The 19,257-nt window shown below is 48.0% G+C and overlaps 1 protein-coding gene across 4 annotated transcripts in view; it reads right to left on the bottom strand.

The window, feature by feature from the left end:
- Positions 1 to 5,488: 5,488 nt before the first annotated feature.
- The window catches only part of MGLL (monoglyceride lipase), a 101,358-nt gene continuing 87,589 nt past the window's right edge, over positions 5,489 to 19,257 (bottom strand). For all 4 annotated transcript variants that reach the window (XM_030227837.2, XM_018915107.3, XM_018915108.3 and 1 more), the window contains 3 exons: positions 16,247 to 16,336; positions 10,281 to 10,496; positions 5,489 to 9,340 (listed from right to left, as the gene is read on the bottom strand). In XM_030227837.2, the coding sequence (XP_030083697.1) occupies positions 9,215 to 9,340; positions 10,281 to 10,496; positions 16,247 to 16,336 (432 nt within the window). In that variant the 3' untranslated portion in view covers positions 5,489 to 9,214. The remainder of the gene's footprint in view (positions 9,341 to 10,280; positions 10,497 to 16,246; positions 16,337 to 19,257) is intronic.

Raw genomic sequence — 19,257 nt, forward strand, 5'->3', positions numbered from 1 at the left:
CAGGCTTACCTACCACAGTGGCTCTGCACTGTGTGGCTCCCAAGGAGTGTGTACAGTCCTCATAGAGCAGGTGAGTAAAGCACTAACTTGTTTTTTACTTCTCCTTTCTCCAAGGATTTTTCCCTTTCTTTAGCAGCACCACAGTGCAGGCTTGGTCACTGCCATGGTTGTCAGGGACATGATGTTGTCTTGGAAAATTGCTGTGGGCTGTTGATAGCAGGTAAGTTGTTGTTCCCTTTTTTTCCCATCTTGTGCCCCTATCACTGATGGCTGTTACCTGCAAGGATGGAGATTTTTCAGCCTTTGTGTTTAACTGCTCTGACTTGTTGGTGCACTGCTGGAGTTGGAAGCCTGTGTTTTCTCCAAAACTGTGACTCTGCTGAAGTGTCTGGGCAGTCCTTCCTCTCTGAGGACACAGGCACCTGTTTTCTTGTCTGCTTTCTTGTATGCCTGGGTGGCTACAATTTTTTGGGGTGAAGGCAGTAGCTGAGTTGTCTGTTCAGCCCCTGTTGGCTTCAGAGCATGACTGGCATTCAGGGAACAAGCATCCATCTTGTCCTCGTTGCTCTGTGTAGGAACATGAAATTTTCAGAGAGGAGATACTAATAACATCTGAATGACTAATGCTGTTGAAGGGAGGCCTTGGAAAAGTTCAAGGCTTAATCAGGATTTTGGGACTCAACAAACAGTGCACACAAGGAGCAGCATTGTGCTGTGAGAGTAAAGGCTGAGCTTCTGCAGGAGGCTGGAGCTGTTCATGTTGTGCAGCCATGGTCAAAGTGGAGATGGCACTTCCCACACAGCAGTTTGCAGTCAGTGTGCATTGACAGACTCGTCTGCTCAGGGTGACATTGTTCTCCTCTCTTGCTGTGGACAGCCTGGCAAAGCCCATCACAGCTTTGGGATCTGGAATGTGTCTGTGCCCAGCTCCCAGGGATGAGCCATCCTGGCTAGAGCTGGTGATGGGCAAACCATGGCTTGGCTTAGTTCTCTGCTCATGGGGTGAGTGTGCTGAGAAGCAGGTTTTTGTTTTACCTTCTAAGCTAAAATAGATTTGACAGAACAAATTTATTGAGAGGCCACACCAGCAAACCATTTATTATATTCAGGGCCTGTTTTGAATAAAGGTGCTGGCTCTGCTGGGATTGCTGCCTGCCTTGAGGAAGTGCTGAGGGAGAAGGACAGAGACCCCTTTTTTAGGCTGCAAATGGTTTCAAGGGTTTTATGTTGGAAATTGGAGGTGGGTTATTGGCAATACCCAAGGCAAGGGCTGCAGAGGAGCAGTTAATTAGGCAGCCACATTTGGGTGCAGCTATGGACATGCAGATCCTTAAGCCAAAGTCAAGCTATGAACATCAAGCTTACGTGTGATCAGCGTCTGGGACAAAGGGGATGAGCACACACATGCCCTTTGCTTTGCCTGGTTGTGGTTAACTTTGTAAGCATAAAAGTGCAGGACAAGCTTTGAAGGGCATTTCAGCAGATTAAAGAAAACCTTGGAAGAGAATCAGTGCCATGCAAACAGCTATCTCCAGTCCCAAGGGTCTGGCTGCCAATTCCCAAAATAAGCTCTGAAAATGAGTGTGAGAGCTTTCCTCTCCCTCCTCCTGTTACCAGCAGAGCAAGCTCAAGGGGAAAGAGCAGGATTAGAAAGTGGGATTTGCTGGCTCATGACAGCAGCAGTCTGTCTGCTCTGTTTGCTGGTATGGCAGAAGGCAAGGCTGTTGCTTTGGTGTGTTGGGTTAGGAAGAGGAGGCAAAGGAAGTGCTGTGGTGTGGCCAGATGCTTCTGTTCATGGGCTTGGGGAAGATTTGGTCCAAAATAACTTGATGTAGTTTCCCATGGAGGAAACCAAGCTGGCCTGTGTTGTCCTATGATATCATTAAAACTCCAGGAAGGAAAAATGCCTCCCTCTTTATTCTTTTATAACAACTTTGTGAGCCAGGGTCATCCCAGTACTCCTTGTTCAAGGCTGTGACAGTGATGAACTGTATGAGACAGGCTGTGCAGACCTGCTCTGAAGGGAAGGAAAGCTGGTGTGTTAGTTGCTGCTCCATGGGATGTGCTTTAGGAGATGCAGGCTGATCTTTCATATCACAGCTGAGTTGACATTGTATCTCTCCTGTCTGCTCAGAAGGTTTTATTCTAACACATTCTTGGCACAGCATAGCAGAACTACCAATATTTCTATTAATTTTCTTAAGCTCACTTCCGTAACAGGAGGCAGCAATCTGCTCTCTAGAGCTCCTTCCATCCCCTTTCTCCCTGGATCTAAAACGAAAAATTATCCAGGAGTTTCAAAAGGAGTTTGCTGGTGGCAAGTTCAATCTCCTTCCTGTTTTGAAAAGCTCTTCTTGAGAAGCTGGAAATGCTTCAGGTGAGTTGTTTGCTGCTGTGCTGTTCTCTGGTCTGAGTGCCAGACAGGCACAGCATCTCCAAAGCTGTTCCAGGTGCTGCCTCTGGCCATGCTGCTCCTGGGGTGACTGCTCCTTCTCTTGCTGGGAGGGCAGGGAACATGGTATTCTTGTTTCCTGATTTTGTGACCTTTTCCAATCAGGCATACAATTAAACATCAGTGTTCCTAGTCTGAAAGCACACAGGGGTCAGCACTTCTTGCTCTGCTGAGCACACAGTGCTCTTGGTGCTGCTCTGAGGGGGAACATCAGGCATTTACTGAGGATCCCGGGCTTGCCAGTCACACAAGTGCCTCAGGGCTGGGTTTGGCACAGACCACCCTCAGCATGGGATGTGCATAAGCTCAGCATGGGAGGAGAGGACTTGGTGTTAAAAGTGCACAGGGTGAACCCTGGAAGCTTTTGATGTGACAAAGACAAGGGCTGCCCTGTGCAGCCCACAGGGAGAATGGCTCACTGCTGTCATTTCAGCGTGAGGCTGACCCTGCAGTCCAGCCAGAGGGAAAAGCTGATTTTTTTTCTTTTATTTTCCTCTGTATGGGGAACCTGAGTTGTTTATTTGCTAAAAAAATCTGCTCCAGGGTTGACTGTGTCAGCCTGCAGAGAGCTTTGCTGGTGTTGCCATTGCCTGGTTTTGTTTTTTTTTTTAATGTAAATGAAGACAAGATGCTGACACAAAGGCTGCTGACTTTGTGAGGTCTGGAAAGCCCAGCTTTTCCTGGGGCTCTGTCTCATGCCATGGTTTACTGTGCTCTGGCAGAGGTTTGCTTGCCTTTGGTCATGAACCTTCCTAAGGTACCACTTGTCCTTTGCCCCTGAGCTGCCATTCCTTCCCCTCTGCCATTCTTGTCTCTGTGTTTTCTTAGAAGACAAGTGTTTTCCATGCTTGACATCTTGCCCTCCCATCAGCTCCCCCCCAGGCCAAGTAGCTTTCTTTGCCAAGTTTCCTTTGGAGAGCACATATCATGCAAGCTATCCAAACTCTTAATTGATCTCTTAGGAATTGTTTTTCATCTAAATTCCTGGAATGTTTCCACCCACTGAAGAGTTTCCTCCAGAGAGAAGGGAAATGAATCCTGTGTCACTCCCCTCCAGGAGTGGTGGCCATGGGAAGGGTGGTTGTTTGGCTTGTGCCTCTTGGGAGATAGATCTGGGTTCTGCAGTGTTTGCTCATTTGTGGCAGTTCTGCTACATAAGGCAGCTGTTTGGAGAGCAGCAGGGAGGTGAGTGGCAGCTCCACATCAGCAGCTTCCCCCTCAGAAGGAGAAGGAGCATCCCAGGTGGATAATCTGGGAGAGCATGACCCTGTTTCTGTGTCTGCAAAGGAGACTTGTGCTCATATATGGAGAGAGGAGCAAATGACTGATCACCATCCCCCCCCCAGGGGCTGGGTGAGCAGGAGTGGTGGGGCAGGTGGCCAGGCTGCAGCATGTGTGTGGCACCTGCACAACCCTTCAGCTCCATCTCCCTTTTCCTGTGATGAAGTTCTGCCTGAAGCCAGGCTGGGTGGAGAGGTGTGAGTCCCTGCTCACCCCCAGCAGCAGCTCTGCAGTGGGTTGCAGCCCCACATCTCCCTCCTGTGATGCTTAACCAGCAGCAAATGGAAGTGAAGCACTGTGGGTTATGTGCTGAGCAGATCTGAATTTAAATTCTTTACCACTCCCTGGAGCTGCAGCCTTTGCCTGCTCAGTGCCTGTGCCTGGCCTGGGTGGTGCCAGAAGTCTGACAGAGGCCTGGTCCCTGCTGCTCTGTGACTGAGTATGGCACCTCTTGTCTTCTGTCCTTGCCAGGGTGGCTGGAAGGACTCCTAAGGAGCTCTCCCCCCACCCTGACCCTGCTCTGGCTCCTGCTTTCCCACTTACTGGCTGATCCCCAGCTGGTAGCTGCCCCTAGAGCCAGCCTTGGATAGCACCAGACTGAGGGAGGAGAAAAGGGCAAAAGCCTCAGGGTTCCTGCAGGGGCAGAGAAGAGGCACAGGCTGAAAACAGCAAGGCCACCTATGGCTGTGACAACTCACCAGCCATCAGTTGGTGACACTGGGAGAAGTGCACACTTCCAGAAGAGCTCCTTTGTGCTGCTGCTGCTCCCAGCCTTGTGAAGGACTGTCCCCTCCCTCCCAGTCCCTGTCCCAGCACCATAGTGTGCACCCTCCAGTGACCCTCAAAACTGTGTTGAGCTTAACAAACCACCAAAATATCAGAGGAAAGAGCTGTGGACTTGCCAGAATTGAAGCAAATGTTGTTACTAATGATGTTCCTTACTAGCATGGTGTGCCTGCTGGCTTGGTGAGAAGCCCCAGCTCTGTTGTCTGTGTTGATGAGCATCAAAGCCCTTGGCCAGAGCTCCTGACCTGGTGAGCTGGGGTGTGATCAGACACAGAGCCTGCACAGGACTGCAGAAAGAAAATACTCTTCTCTTGATTTAGTGACTTGAGTCATAAGGAAGATGAAATGAGTTGATGAAGGTTGCAGGTTGGGGCTGGTGCTGCTAATGGCTCTGGCCACAGGGCTGGCATGGGAGCAGACTGTCCTGTCTGTGCCCTGCTGCAGCAGCTGCCATGGGCTTTGGAGTGTGAGAGGCTGGGGAGCCCTTACAAACAAGGGACTTGTCCTGAATGTGCATGGAGAGGAGAGCAGGAGGGGACCTTGAGGCTGCTCTTTGGCCCAGCCCCGCTCTCTGGGCAGGGGGGACAGTTCTGTAGCGTGGGACACTCTGACAGCCCCAACCCTGGCTCTGCATGGACCAGGAGCTCTTACAGCACCTGGGCACTGCCTGGGAGCTGAGAGCATCAAAGCCACTCCCCAGCCTGATCTGCAGCCACAGCTGGGGTCAAAATGTCGGATTTAATCAGCAGTTACTCCTGGCCACAGTGCAGATGCTTCCTGTTGGAACTGGGTTTAGTTCGGGACCAACATCACATGTTAATGGGCTTCTAAAAGCTTGGGAACCAGGTGCTGAAGCAGGCTGGGTTTGCCTGATACTGCCTATCCTACAACAGCTCCACACTGTTGTTTAATCTGGGGTGTGGGAAGCACTTTGTAATGGTCACCAATGACACCCTCAGACACACTCTGTTCAGAAAACATAACTTTATTATTAGTTGCAATATACATTGTATTCCTTTAAGAATCCTAAACTTGTATATGTTTTTTCCACTGAAAATACATGTGTATGTATATATGTTTTTATATATGTATATATATATATATATAATGTATTTTATTGAACTGGAACACAACAGAACAAGAGAGACAACCTCAGGAATTACTTGTAAAAGGAAATGTGATCCCAATGGGTTTGTGCTGGCAGTGTGCTAAGGTGAGTGGTATAAAAAGGACGGGCTAAATAGAAAACAGGGTGGGTTAGGCAGTGGGAAATAGCCTCTCAGTGCTACAGGTGGTGAGATATACAGTAGTTCCACGTTGCTATTGCTCAGTCACGGGTGCCACCTCTTCTCCAAGGCAGACCAGACTCGGGTGCAGCTCTGCACAGCAACATTCGTAAGGCTGGCTGTGCTCCCTGCAAGTGGTACCTGCCAGCTGGAAATAGAGTGTAATTACATTTCCCTCAGCAGCTGCTCTGCTCATTGCTAATCTGGTCAGCCAAGGAAGAATTCCTCTGGGGCTTGGTGAAACCTAACTAGGTCAGTATAAAGGAGCTTACAGGCAGGGGAAGGGATCAGCAACAGCAGAGAGAGCTGAAATGTGCAGATTGCTGTCTCACCTGGCCCAGGCTGATTTGTTCCTGGCTCCTTCCCTCTGCACTCCTTGCCCTGCCAAGCAGCTCTGGCCCCTCTGCTCAGCAGCCAGCCCGGGGGTCTGTGGGGTCAGCGCAGGCAGTGTCCAGCTTCTTTTGGATAGGTTTCCCTGTGTTAATGGCCTCAGAAGGTAACTCTTCAGAAAACTGGCTGAGGGTGGCAATACCTGCTGCTGTGCCATGGCTTTGGGGTCATTTGGCTTTTTTTTTGTTGTTGCTGTTCTTTCTAGGTTTTGTTTGTAAATCTTTTTTTGAAACAGCCTCCCCAGGCCGTGTGCCACTGCTGAGTTTAGCTATAGACTGAAAGACAAGTCTTCCCCAGATCAATGTAATTGGTTTCCCTTTATTTCTGTTCAGCTGCAGATGTTTCTTGGGTGAAAGGACACATTTTAGCAAAGGCACTGACAACGGACGTTCCTCTGCCTGAAGCCAGGTTGGAGGGAGCGGACGGGCTCTGACCTTTCTGCTGAAGGGTCACTTCCCTCTCCCCTCCTGCAAAGTGCTTGTCACTTTGGAAGGGATGTAAAAATTGTGGGCATTGATTTACTCCTCCTGACTTCCTCAAGAAAAGTGCTTTCAAAAATCCTATCCTTAAATCATCATCTTCCTACTACCCCCGCAGTGTCTGTCACCTCTGGATCACACCCACTCGTTTCCCCTTCCAGCTGAAGAAGCAGGTGAGATTTATCACTGCTGGAGTGTTTATCTTCTTGCTGTCTTTCTCTAGCAGCGTCTGCCCAGGAGGGAGCTTGCTCAGGCAACAGGAGTTGCCTCAAGACAGGCTGCTGGAAGATGGAAAGCAGGTGACCTGCTCATTGCTCTTTCCCAGAGTAAGTGTCATCAGAGGTTTCACAGGGGCTGCTGAGAACAGCTGATTGCACTGGAATAACATTTCAATTAAAAGCTAACGTTGCTGGGAGAACTACAGCTCTTTCCTCTCTTTAGAGGCAAGAAAATACAAATGCCAAAGTGCCTGGATCAACCTGTATAAAAGAGCTTCCCTGACTTGGGCCCCTTAGGGCAACTACAAGGATACAACCTGCATCCACACATCTTTCATCTGGGACTGAGTGGGACTGAGCCCTGATTCCAGCTGTTATTGCACAGAGGTCCCTTTCCTGAACCCTGCTAGAACTGCTTCCAAAGGGAGAAGAGGTGGGTGACCCCCTGGCTGTCGAAGGAGGGATCCAGCCCTGGGGACAGCAGCTCAAGGCACAGTGGTTGGTGCTTCTTGCTGCTGCCAGGGAAGGCAGTAAGGGCTGGTTTGTCACTGGGGGAGATGCCCCACTCTCTCATAGTGCAACATTTGCATTCTCTTCTTGCAAAAGCAGAGGGAGAGGTGCAGGTTAAACCCCTTTCCTTTGGATAGTGACAAGAAGTATATTCATGCTGAGGGCTGGATCAATTGTCCTGCACAGCCACTCTGTCATCACTGTGCAGCTTTTACTGTGCCAGTACAATGTCTCTGCTCTCATCCAGGGTCTAAACTCTCTCCTCTCACCCTGCTGCTAGCAGAGACTCAGGCAGCTCAAGAATTTGCCTCACCTGCACCACAGGCCCTGTCCACAGGCTCCTCCACAGCAGCTAGTTCAGCAGGGTCTGTGGCTGCCCAGTACACAAGGTAGAGGTGGGATGGATGGATGGATGGATGGATGGATGGATGGATGGATGGATGGATGGATGGATGGATGGATGGATGGATGGATGGATGGATGGATGGATGGATGGATGGATGGATGGATGGATGATCACACTCCACACTCTGCCTTCAGTCCCCACATGTCCTGAAGGGCTGAGCTCAGCCCTACAGTGATCTACCCCAGTGCTGACTGGGAGGAGACTGGGATGGGCTTGGACAGGATCTCTGCTCATGCTGTGGGTCTCCTGCTAAACCAGTGGACCATGAGGACACCCACTGCTACTCCCCACCCACCAGATGCTCTGCACTTCTCTCTAGCATTATTTTCAGGACATTTTCCAACTGATGAGGGAAAACAACAGATTATGACTGTAAAGTTATGGTGAAAGGACCGGATCCTGGTAGGACAACATTGTTCCTTGCCAAGAGAAGGAATGATTAACTCCTTCTTTACTCTCCTCCCATTTCTCTCCCAGCTTCTAGCCACCTCTATATCATATATTATATTACTATATTCTCTTATAACTTTGACTTTGCTTTTTCATTTTCAGTAGCACAAGTGATTAATCCCAAAAGGAAATAAGAAAGGAAAATTAAAAAAAAAAAAAAAAAAAAAAAAGGAAGAGGGGAAGGAAAAAAACCCTGTCCCTAGGGATATTTACAGAATAGTTCATCTTGCAGAGGAGATGGAGTTTGACATGGGGAAAAGCAGGGGAATTGAATGTGCTAAGTGGGTTTGATTCCACATTCCTGTTCTTCCCTCTGGGATCCTGCTTGGATGATGAAAATCAAAGCACTGTTCAACATGCTTTCCCCAAGTGCAAACTCACAGAGGCTGTGCAGGGTGGTGGGGGAGGCATCTCTATCCCCTGGCCTGGTCTGCTTAAAAAGGTAGTATCCAAAGGGGTCTGATCTTGAAAATCAGCCTTTCACCTTCAGGGAGCTGTCAGCTCCATCTTTAGCCTCTCCTCATCACCCAGCACCTTTGTTAGTGCTCTCCTCTCAAGGACCAGGGTTTTTAAGGTGCTGGATGGTGGGGACAAGGGACGCACCTGGCATCAAAACCATGAAGTGGAAGATACAGATTTCTTATACATACCAATAATTATTGCAGTAGAAACACACCCCAGTCACCACAGCGAAAGCAGAGAAGGGGAAGCCGCTGAGAAAGTTTGGTGGGTGAGGGGCATCCCACAGCTATCAACTCTTCTCCAGATTGGGGCAGTGGCCATTTACATCAGTAAATAATGCCCCACCCTGTGCCTCTCCCCCCACCCTCCCTTAAGCTGTGTGTGATAAAATATTCCAAGAATCCCTCCATGTTAGATCTCTTCCCAAGAGATTTCTAGTAAGAAAAACATCTATTCCTAGAAAACCCCAGTAAGAGCTGCAAATGCAATTGCTCTTAAGTATGGCTGGTTTCCCCAGCTGCTGAGACCTTCTGGCCAATCCATGTCAGTATTTCTGTGAAGACAGAGGTAGACACCTCAGGCAGCTCTTTGTGGAGGGCATGATAGGCTTCCTCATACACCTGCAACCAGGGAGAAGTACAGATTAGCACAGAAAAAGTAAATCTGCACGAACAAAACAGCCTTCAGTCCCCTCTCATCAACACCCACAGGTCCAACACCTCCTGCCCACAACTTGTCAGGTTTTTTCCAAGATGTAGCAGGTTATGAAATCAAGGAGTGCCACTGGTGGTGCTGGCCCTCAACAAGCAGGAAGGTGTTGGCATTGCTGCCTGCCTGACTTCTGTGGGTACCAGAGCACCCCGCTGCCCTTTAGGAACATACTGCATGTCCCAGTCCCATTCCACTAAGGAGGAGGAAATACTTATCACGCCCTTGGAATGTAAAGGACAATGGGGGATGTTCCCATCATGCCTTGTGCAATTTTACTCCTTTTATGCTTAGACTATCCAGTTATTTTTCTGATGACAAAAGCTTTCCCTTGGTCTCCCTCCCTTCTCTTTCAGGTTTATTCATGTGCTAACAATTGGTTAATCAGCTGTGGTTCTCTTGAAATGAGCAGATGTGAAGTGGCTTTTGTTGTCCAGCATTTTGGAAAGACCTTCCTGCACCTTTACATGCTGGGACATGAGGTAAGGCTGGTGCTCACACACTTGGCATTGTTCAGAAGAGCTTTTTGGGTCAACGCTCTACCTGCTTATGAGACTTGCTCTACTTCTACACCAAGCTGCTTCACATCCAAGACACCGTCCAGGCATGCAGCCACCATCCCCTGCCCCCAGCCTGGCTGTAGCTGGTGAAAGGCCACCACACTGAGCCCAGGGAGGGCTGGGCTTGGACTTCCTCCTGGTGAAAGGGGCTGTACCTGCCCAGCCTCCCTCTCCACCAGCTCTGTTTGCCTCCAGCTCCCTGGAGGCCAGCAGGCTCCCACCCCTCACTGCCACCCATGCTCAGGCCAGCTCTGACAGCACAACCTCCCAGCCATGCAGCAAGCAAGGTGACCTTGAGCGTTTTGTCCTGGCTCTGCACGGTGTCCATCAGCAGGTAGGAGCCCCTGATGTCGCAGAGCTTGTCGGAGGAGCCGTGTAGCACCAGGATGGGCAGGGTCAGCTTGGGCAGGGCTCGCTCGATTCTGGCGATGGCGTTCATCAGCTGGATGACAAAGGACACCTTCATGCCACCGTGGTACACCAAGGGATCAGATGTGTAAGACTCCATCTGGCAGGAGAAAGAGGTGATTTAACATTAGCAATGTTTCATGCATAAAAAGCAGGTTAGCCTGGCAATGGAGAGTCTTCCCTTGGCTTGCACAGTCATTCCCTACTCTCTCAGGACATCTGGCCATCAGAGTCAAGGTCGAGGTACTGTGGTTTACCAGCACTGCTCACACACCCTGACAGGCTCTTTGCTGCATGTTTCTCTCTTACATCACTCGAAAATATTCAAGCCAGAGCTCTTTGACAGGAGATCCTGCAGGGAAACAACCAGTGCTGGATAAAGACCATTCCCACAGGGGCTCCTGCCTGCATTTTTCTCCTCTGCTGTGCCCTTCTGTCATTCCAATGTGATGTTTCTTCTACAGAGGGTTCTTCAGACTGAGTTATTTGAAAGCTGATGTTCTCCAGGCCAGTGTCCTCTCTGCTGAGGACTCAAATGTTCTCTTTCCCTGTCTGGGGGTGGTGACCATGACCTACACCTCCAGACAACTGACAGAGGTGACTGCAAAGCCAAGGGCTCATCTCTGGCTGCAAAGTGTGACAGACAAGTCAGCAAATGATGGTATTAGGTGGTAGGCAAAAAAAAGTAGTCAACAACTTGCTCAGCCAGATTGTGAGGGGATAAAAATGCTCAAGAGCTGGTACAGAAAGTTGCTAGGAAGGAGTAGTTACTGCAGCAGGCAAATCTACAGTAAATATTTGTATACTGTATGTGGAGACGGCCCACACAGACCCCACTATTGCAATATTTGCCAGAATGCTTTGATTATGGGCTGGTCTCTGGCACAGCCTCCACTTTCTCCCAACCCTGGCAGATGTTTATAGAAATGATGGTTATTTATAGGTTAGCTGAAAACAGTCTCCTCCTCTCCTCACAGGCGGTGGGGTCTGTTCAAATTCTACCTTGAAGGCACTAACTTGAGCTCCTTTTGCTTCTGCCTGTGCCTGCCCTGGGGGGACCATGGGTAGGAGGTGACCCAACAGGCCACCCAAGGACACGTAGCCATGTGTAGGTGTAGCACAGGCAGGCACTGTAGGACAGAAAGGTTTTGGGGTGGATTCTGTCTTTAATTCCCTGTGAGATGAGATTCTCAGGGTGGCAGAACATGGTGGGGCTTTCCCACCTGGATGCATTCTCTTTGCAGAGGGTTTGGAGGCAGTTTCTCTGTTGTCATCTCAAATGTGCTGGAGCACAAAGCACTGGAAATGGAGGTGGCAGTGAGGCACACTGATACTCCCAAGTCTTTCCCCATCACTTTCTTACTTCTGGTCCCCACCATCTCCCACTGCCTGAATTCATGGTTCCTATCCCTACATGCAGCAAGAGAAAGATGTGGGGGGAAAGTTGGGACTATTAGTGGCTGATACCACTCAGACCCAGCCCACAGTACTGAGGATGGTCCAGCGAGGGACAGCTGTGCAGCCTCTCCACTCTGTGCTGGAGTTGGACTGAAAAAATTAAAGTTGTCATAAAACTCACTTAGGGATCCTTGGAAGTGGTGGATGTTTCTAGGATTTGATTAAGGCTATTGTTGTATTTTGGTCTCTGTGCAAGATTATGTCTGCTCTGAAGTGAGGGGTAATTTTTGGCAGGGAGACAAAGATAATCATCACAGCTCATCATATTAGGATATTACACACAGTGTCTCCCTTTCAAAGAAGTATGTGCTTGCTGAAGGTCTGGAAAACTGCTTTTAAGAGGCAACTGCAAAGATGAGATTGTGGTTAAGACATTGAGACATGGTAAACAGCCTCTGCTCCTGCTAATGGCCCTGGGAAGCAGAGACTGAACAGCTCACAGTCCTTTTGGCTCTGCATGGACCAGCCCAGTGCCCAACCAGCTTGGTGGTGCAGAAATCTCCATCTGCATCTTTCATCCCCTGCACTGTTCAGCTGTACCTTCCCTGCTCTCCAAAGTCTTTCAAACAGGGCAAGAAGCCGCCTGTGTTTAGAAGAAATTGTTCTTTTGTGAATGTGCTCGTGGAAGAAGTTCAGCTTTGACTTTCAGAACACCAAGCACCTGGTGGGGTGCAGCTCACTCTCCTGTTGGCAGCTGGGCCCACCCTGGTATGCTCAGCCAAACGTGGGGACTTTCATCTTTCAGCTTTTTGAGCAAAACCCCTGTGTTGCATTGGCTACTTAGCAACTGGCTTCAGCCTCATCTGGACCTATGTCACAGTGCTGTGCTAAAGCAACAGAGTTTTGGAATGGTTTTATTATTTTTTAGTTTGGTGGGTTTGTTTGGTTGGATTTTTAAATTGAATGCAATAAATAAGAGATTTTGCAGCAGGGATTCATGAAGGATGGGTGGATGGATTGACAGAAGGTCCCTTCCCATGGAGTAAAGAGTGTTGATGAACTCATGTGAGCTGGCCCTTGCCCCAGCCCCATAAATGCTACAAGAATGACCTGAAGAGTTTCTTTCTTTCTCTTGTTGTCTGAAAGAATGGGGACTTTTTAGCTACTGAGCAGCCAAGAAATATTTTTGTGTGGATGATGGCAGGAGAAAAAAAAAAAGACCAAATCCAGTCCCAACCCAACATGATCAGGAATGGAGGGGCAGTATCCTGTTTGTAGTCAATGAACAGGAATCCTTGTCAGAGTTAATGCTCAGTGGATGGGGTGAGTGCCAAGCAGCAGCTCTCTGGGGAAGGAGGAAATACAGGGAATGGGCTTTATGTTTTGCAGGCTACAATCTGAAAACCCTGCAAGCCCAAAACTGTTGTTGCTGCACCAGGCTCTGAGATAGGGGGCAAGAACAGAAGGTGATCCCAGGAGAGTCTGTGACTGCTTCCAGACACTGCCAGGCAAAGGCTCTCCAGGGTCTCTCACAACAGCTGTTTTTATCTCCATGTGATTCCAAGACAGAAGCAACCATCAGGCTGCTGCATCACATTGACCTGTTTAGAGCTCTGCATCTCCTCCTGCAGCCTCATCCTACGTGGACTTGGCAGAAACAAGGCTTGAGTCAGGGGGACCATTCCACTGAGTCAACTGCAGCTAAAAAAGATTACAGGGGTAAAGAGGCTCCTGTCACTGTGATGTCATTCCTCTTTGGAATAACAGGACTGGTTTTTAAGGTTGTTTCTTGCTCTCTTTTTTCTCTCTTGTGTTCGGTACAGCAAACATCAAACAAACATCTCTATATCATTTCATATTTCAGTCCCCATAGCCTGAAGACAGCTTTCTGGGAACACAAACTCATTAGGAAATTCTTGGATGTTGTCCCAAAAATATTTCTAGTGAATAGAAAGCTGGTCTGGCAGGAGAGTCTGTGTAACATATAAATAATGGATGTTTCCAGCACATTGTGTGCTTTAAATCTGAGCATCTTGAATCCAAAAGGAGGGGGGAGTGTGCTTAGAGGCAGGCAGAGGACCAAAATGCTGTCTTGTCTTCAGTAAGTGCCTGGACCCTCAAATCCTGGTGTTTGAAGGGGGTCAGGGAAATGCTTTACATCACTACCCCCAGCTGCTATGTCAGCTGTGTGCTCTCACTGTGTAGGTGAGAAGGCAGCACAGCACACAGGGTGTCTAATTTGGAGAATATCTCACTTATGGGCAGGCTCTAATGAAGCAGAGCTACACCTTTATCCACTGCAAAAGGCTCTCCCTTGCTCCATGGAAAGGGAAAGGCAGAGCAAAACAATGCTCCAAGGAACCTTCAGAGACTTGAAGCATCACAGAACAGACAAAGCAGCAGCAAATACGTGGTTAGAAAGACAACACAACAGCAATTATTATAAAGTATGTCCAGTGGTTGCTGTGGTGACTCCTAACATCACCACAACATGGAAGTGCTCAGTTAATACTTTGTGCCAATTTCAGGAGCTCCCTGACACTTCCCTAAATGTGTTATTATTCAGGATGTCCCTACATCATCACTTTCCTCTTACAAAGCTATTGAGTCCAGCAGTTGCATTTTCCAGCAGAAGATCCAGCTCATGGAGGTGTATTTAAAACATCCTTTAATGTTTTAAATTTAAAACATCCTTTAAATGCAGCTGCAGCAGAGTTCAGGTGCCACATAACAAATCAGTGCAGAAGCAGGTAAAGACCCACAGGTCACAGACATGCTCACTCTTCGGGTAGGGAATAAAGCCCTCCAATTCCTCTCCTCCTCCAGAGCACTGATTGCCTTTATCCTCTAAATACAAATGTAGATGTGAAAACTTTCCTCTGCGTCATTTTAGAGAATTGATTGTCTAATTTAAACCTTTTATTTGAATTAAAGACAACGAGTTATGGCAGCTGAATGCAATTAAGAACAGGTTTCTCAGCTAGATTGGAGTCAGCCTTCTTCCCAGGCATATATTCTGTGCAGCCTCAGCTGGTACTTTGGAGCATATGTCACATGGTGCAGCAGCGGATGCACATGATCTCACTCCACACTAGTCCTGTCTTTTCCTCAGCTCCTTGGATCTTTCCACCTCCAACACAGTGAAATCTTATGCTCTATTCAAGGATAAGTGAACTGAAAGTCATTGGAACAAAAACCCCTCTGGCAGTGCCAAGAAACAACCCTGAGCCTTGAGGCTATTCTGGGAAACTCTTTGCTTTCCAGTTTTCTGAATAGGTGAGCCAAAGATGTGGGATTTGCTGAGGCCAAGTGCACTGCACTCACACAGGTGTTGGCACTGTCTTTGCCCCTGATCCTTTCAGCTTCAATTCCAATGCTGGTCAAGCTGCCTCCCCAGACAAAGGCAATTTATTAATTCCTAGTTAAAGTATGAACCATTGCATGAACAGCAGGGAAAATTACAGCATCTGTCAGTGAGATGGGAGCATAGAAGCACAGGAACAAGGGACCACTTTGCACCAGCAAAGCTCTTCAGACATCCTTGAGTGCCATTTTTTATAATTCAAGAAGAAATGGTGCTTTCTGAAATGCACCAAGGTCTGGGTCTAGCCTAAGCACCTTCATTCACTTATGGTTTGTGATTACCTCCTTTCACTCCTCCCACAGTGGTGAGAAGGAAAAACCCTCATTAGGTGGTGTTGCAGCAGTTGCAGCTACACCTGTTTGTGATGGCATGGCCAGGCTGACACAGTCATCCCCAGGAGTGAGGGGGAGAGCAGTCCCAGGCTATTGTGGCACTATAAAAACTCAGCCCTGGGACAGTTCCATGCACATTCACAGGGGTGAGGCTGGAGCTGTGTTGTAACAACAGCTGCTTCAATTGCAGCTCCTTGAAGTATTATTCTTGGGAGCAGCATGGAGATATCATTTGTTTGGAAAGGCTGTAGCAGAGTCAGAGTGTGATCCAGGAGACCTTGGAACAAATTCTTTGGCTCAAGCCTGCTTTTGTCCTCTGCTTGAATGCATCTGGCACAATGTGATCCTGGTTTGGAAGCAGGAAAACAAATCCCCAGGACTGTAGGGTTTTGCATGGTTTCACTGCAAAGAGCAGGGGTGGAAAAGTTGACTTGAGCAGAGTGGTTGCTACCTGAGCTGGGTTTTGCTGCTGCCATGAGTGGTGGTGCTGCAGCAGAGCCAAAGACGTGGCTCCCACGTGCTTCCCCCTGCCCCTGTAGCTCTCTGTCACCTCTGGTACCCAGAGCAGCTGTGGGGGCAAGGCAGGGAGGAGCAGCCTTGTGTGAGCAGTCAGTTCCACTGGCTTCAGAGATATGTCACCTCTCTACACCAGCACAGATTTTTCCCTCCTGATTTAGTGAAACACTTGTGGGTTTTGGCAGGGCTGGGACAAGACACCAACTCTGCAGTGAGTCAAAATGGCATGAAGGTTCTCACCTCTTTCTTGTTCCGGGAAATTGCACTTGGATCTATCGATCCCAGTGACAGGTTTGGGAGCACAAAGTTGAGCACTTTTGCTGCAAAAACCTGTGGGAGAGAAAAGGAAGCAGTCAAAGAGCCAGTTAGAGGAAGAGAGGGAACATAGAAGCCCAAATCCTGAGCTGATGGAAATCAGCACAGGAGTTTAACAGTTGAGAATTGTCAGCTAACTCTGGAGAAAGATCTGTCCTATATTTAAACCATTTTTCTTAAGGAGGAAAGTGTTTAAACTGCTCCTGGGAGCAGGGAGTGGGTGTGCTAGACTGAAATGCCGTCAGCTGTCCGTCCACATGCAGCAGCACAACTTCATTGCACTGGGGCTTTTCCTCATTCTTAAGGTAATTTCTGAAAGGCCTCAGTTAAGTACTTTGATAGGAAAAGGTCATTTCCAGCTCCTAGAGGGCTGGGTTTTGGTGTTTTATTGCCCTTTCCTTGCTGCCACAGCTCTGATCTCAGGCTGCAGTGCATAAGTGATGCTGGGTGCCATTTGCAGCAGTTGCCTAGGCTGCACTCGTTTTGATAAGTGTATTCTCCAGGGAACCTGTAAATAAACAACAGCCAAGTGTGCATGCATTGGCTGAGGGAATCCATTGCTCACACATCTCCTGGGAACCACACACAAAAGCACTGAGCAGCCTAGGCTGGAAACTGCTGGTAGAAGAAAGGGAAACATCTTTCATTTCAATAGCACTACAAGCACATTGATACCAGATCTGCTCTGATCTTTGATAGCTGCCTTTAATTAAGTGATCACTGCTTAAGTCAGAAAATACACAGTTAGTGTTCATTGGTCTGGTTTGTGGAGCTGTGGCTTCACAAATAACAGCCTTGGAGATAGGCTGTCCCCTATGCCCTCTGTTTCTGCAGATACTTAAAAATTTCTGAAGCACTCCCTGGCACTTCAGATCACAGATGACACATGACAGATTAATTATGATATTAGGGGAGAAACACAAGGTTGAAGTCAAAGTCGCTGAGGAGGGGAAAGCAGTGAATACTCACAGCAGGTTTGGGAACATGTGTGTACCTTGGGGTAGACATGAGCAGGAACCAGTGTCACTGCCAGTATACTGAGCCCCTCACTGGCTATGACACTGTGCCAGCAAAATTAATTTTTGCTACACAACAATGCAGGTATGAGTTTGTGATTATCCAAGAAGGAATGGGGTTTTCCTCATTTCATGTCAACTCCAGGCAGTGATGATTTAAGCTATGCACCTTCATGTATCCTAGGCAGGATTATGGACTCTGGACCTGATGACTATCATCTCTGCTAAACTGAACAGAATAAAGGAGTAAAGCAACCACAACAAGAATAAAAATGAATATAGTACTTTCTTCCAGTTTGGTTACACCTTAGGAAAAGTTCTTGGCACCCACTGTTACTGGGTGCAGATTCAGGCTGAAAGACAGTGGGCAACGTGATCCCAGTCAGGTTAGAAAGCAACAGATGAGCCAGAGGAAAAAGCACAAAAGGTAAAGAGAAAGTATTGTGTAGTGAGTCCTTAATCAATAGGCTGAGGGTCAGTACAGGATTAAACACCAGGGAATATTTCCTGAGGGGATGTCCTGCCCACCTGATTTCAAAGCATTCAATTGCAGAAATGTAGAGGGAGATGCTCTTTCACCCCTGCTCTGCCCTTTGCCAGCCTGTGTGACTCCTGTCTCTGCAGCCTTTGAAACTGCAAAGATTCAGAGCTGAATTTTGTCCAGGTCAGTTGAGAAGAAAAGGGGGAAGGCAGCAAGATCCCTCTCACTCAACTGGATTTGCAACTGGATGCTTCCATCAGGGCACAGGATTTATAAGGCACTGATGAGATTGTTTCTGCAAAGAGCAGCATTTGATTTTCCTGCACAGAGCCTGAAACATGCTGTGCCTCTGCTGCTGCCAGGGCTGGCTCAGCAGTCAGGGAAGGTATTTCTAAGAGGGTCTGAAGGACCCAGTGTGTCATCTGGCTCGCTGTTATTGTTGTCTTGAGCCCTCATTTGTTCAGGCCAAGGTAAATTCTTGCTCAGCTGGAAACTTCCCCAGCAAAGGGATGAATGCAGTGGTCCTTGGGAAATGGCCCAGGGCTGAGAAGTCGTACCAGTTCCAAGGGAAAACCAAGCCTTTGTTCCTCAGAAGCACAATCACCATGAAATGTTTCTTGACTCTCAGAGGAAAAAAACCACACAGCTTTATGGGAAAATGTGGCTTATGCAGGAATACTCTGCTTGTTTTCAGTCCTTCCTCTTGCAAATACCTTTTCAACTCCCAAAATTATTTCAACTGAGTGTGACAGAACAGAGCTATTTCAGGCATAATTAATTTTTTATCAGTGTTGAGATGCAATAGATTTGAAAGAGAAAGAAACTGACTGTGCTTTTGTAATACGGCATGTGAGAGACTTTCTAGGAAAGAGACCATGTAAAAACCTCCAAAATACATCAGTTACAGAATAGGATTTCCTACCTAAGTAATGCATCATTGCATTTATTTCTTACACAGAAATAAAGCAACACCTGGTACAGATCTGCAACAAACCAGGCAACAGTAATGCTAGTTCACTAGACCTGGTGAGTCCTTCCTTCTTTCAGAAAGGGTTGAGCACCCAGCAAAAGGTAAACCTACAGCAATTGTTCTCCATTTCCCTTGATTAGAAGGAACAGGCTAACAGTCTCTCTCATGTTCAGACTGTTTATTATTTTTTCTTAATAGGTTTTTTTTTTGCTTTCCCAGATAAGAAAAAGCAGGGGCACTGGTGCTCACAGGACATCTTATGCCAGATGTAGCCTCACATGAAGAATCAGTAACCAGCCTCCTAAAACCAGACTTTGGTACTCTGGCTCCTATTTAAATAAGTTTACTTGGGCTGGATGACTTCAGGATTCACTTCTAGTCTTAAAATTAGGTAGGACTATGGGAAAGCACTTAGGAGGAAAATATTGACTGGCATCCAGGTGGTGCAGATCTCAGCAGGGTCCTGCAT

The sequence above is a fragment of the Serinus canaria genome, chromosome 12 (assembly GCF_022539315.1).
Source record: "Serinus canaria isolate serCan28SL12 chromosome 12, serCan2020, whole genome shotgun sequence".
Taxonomy (NCBI): domain Eukaryota; kingdom Metazoa; phylum Chordata; class Aves; order Passeriformes; family Fringillidae; genus Serinus; species Serinus canaria.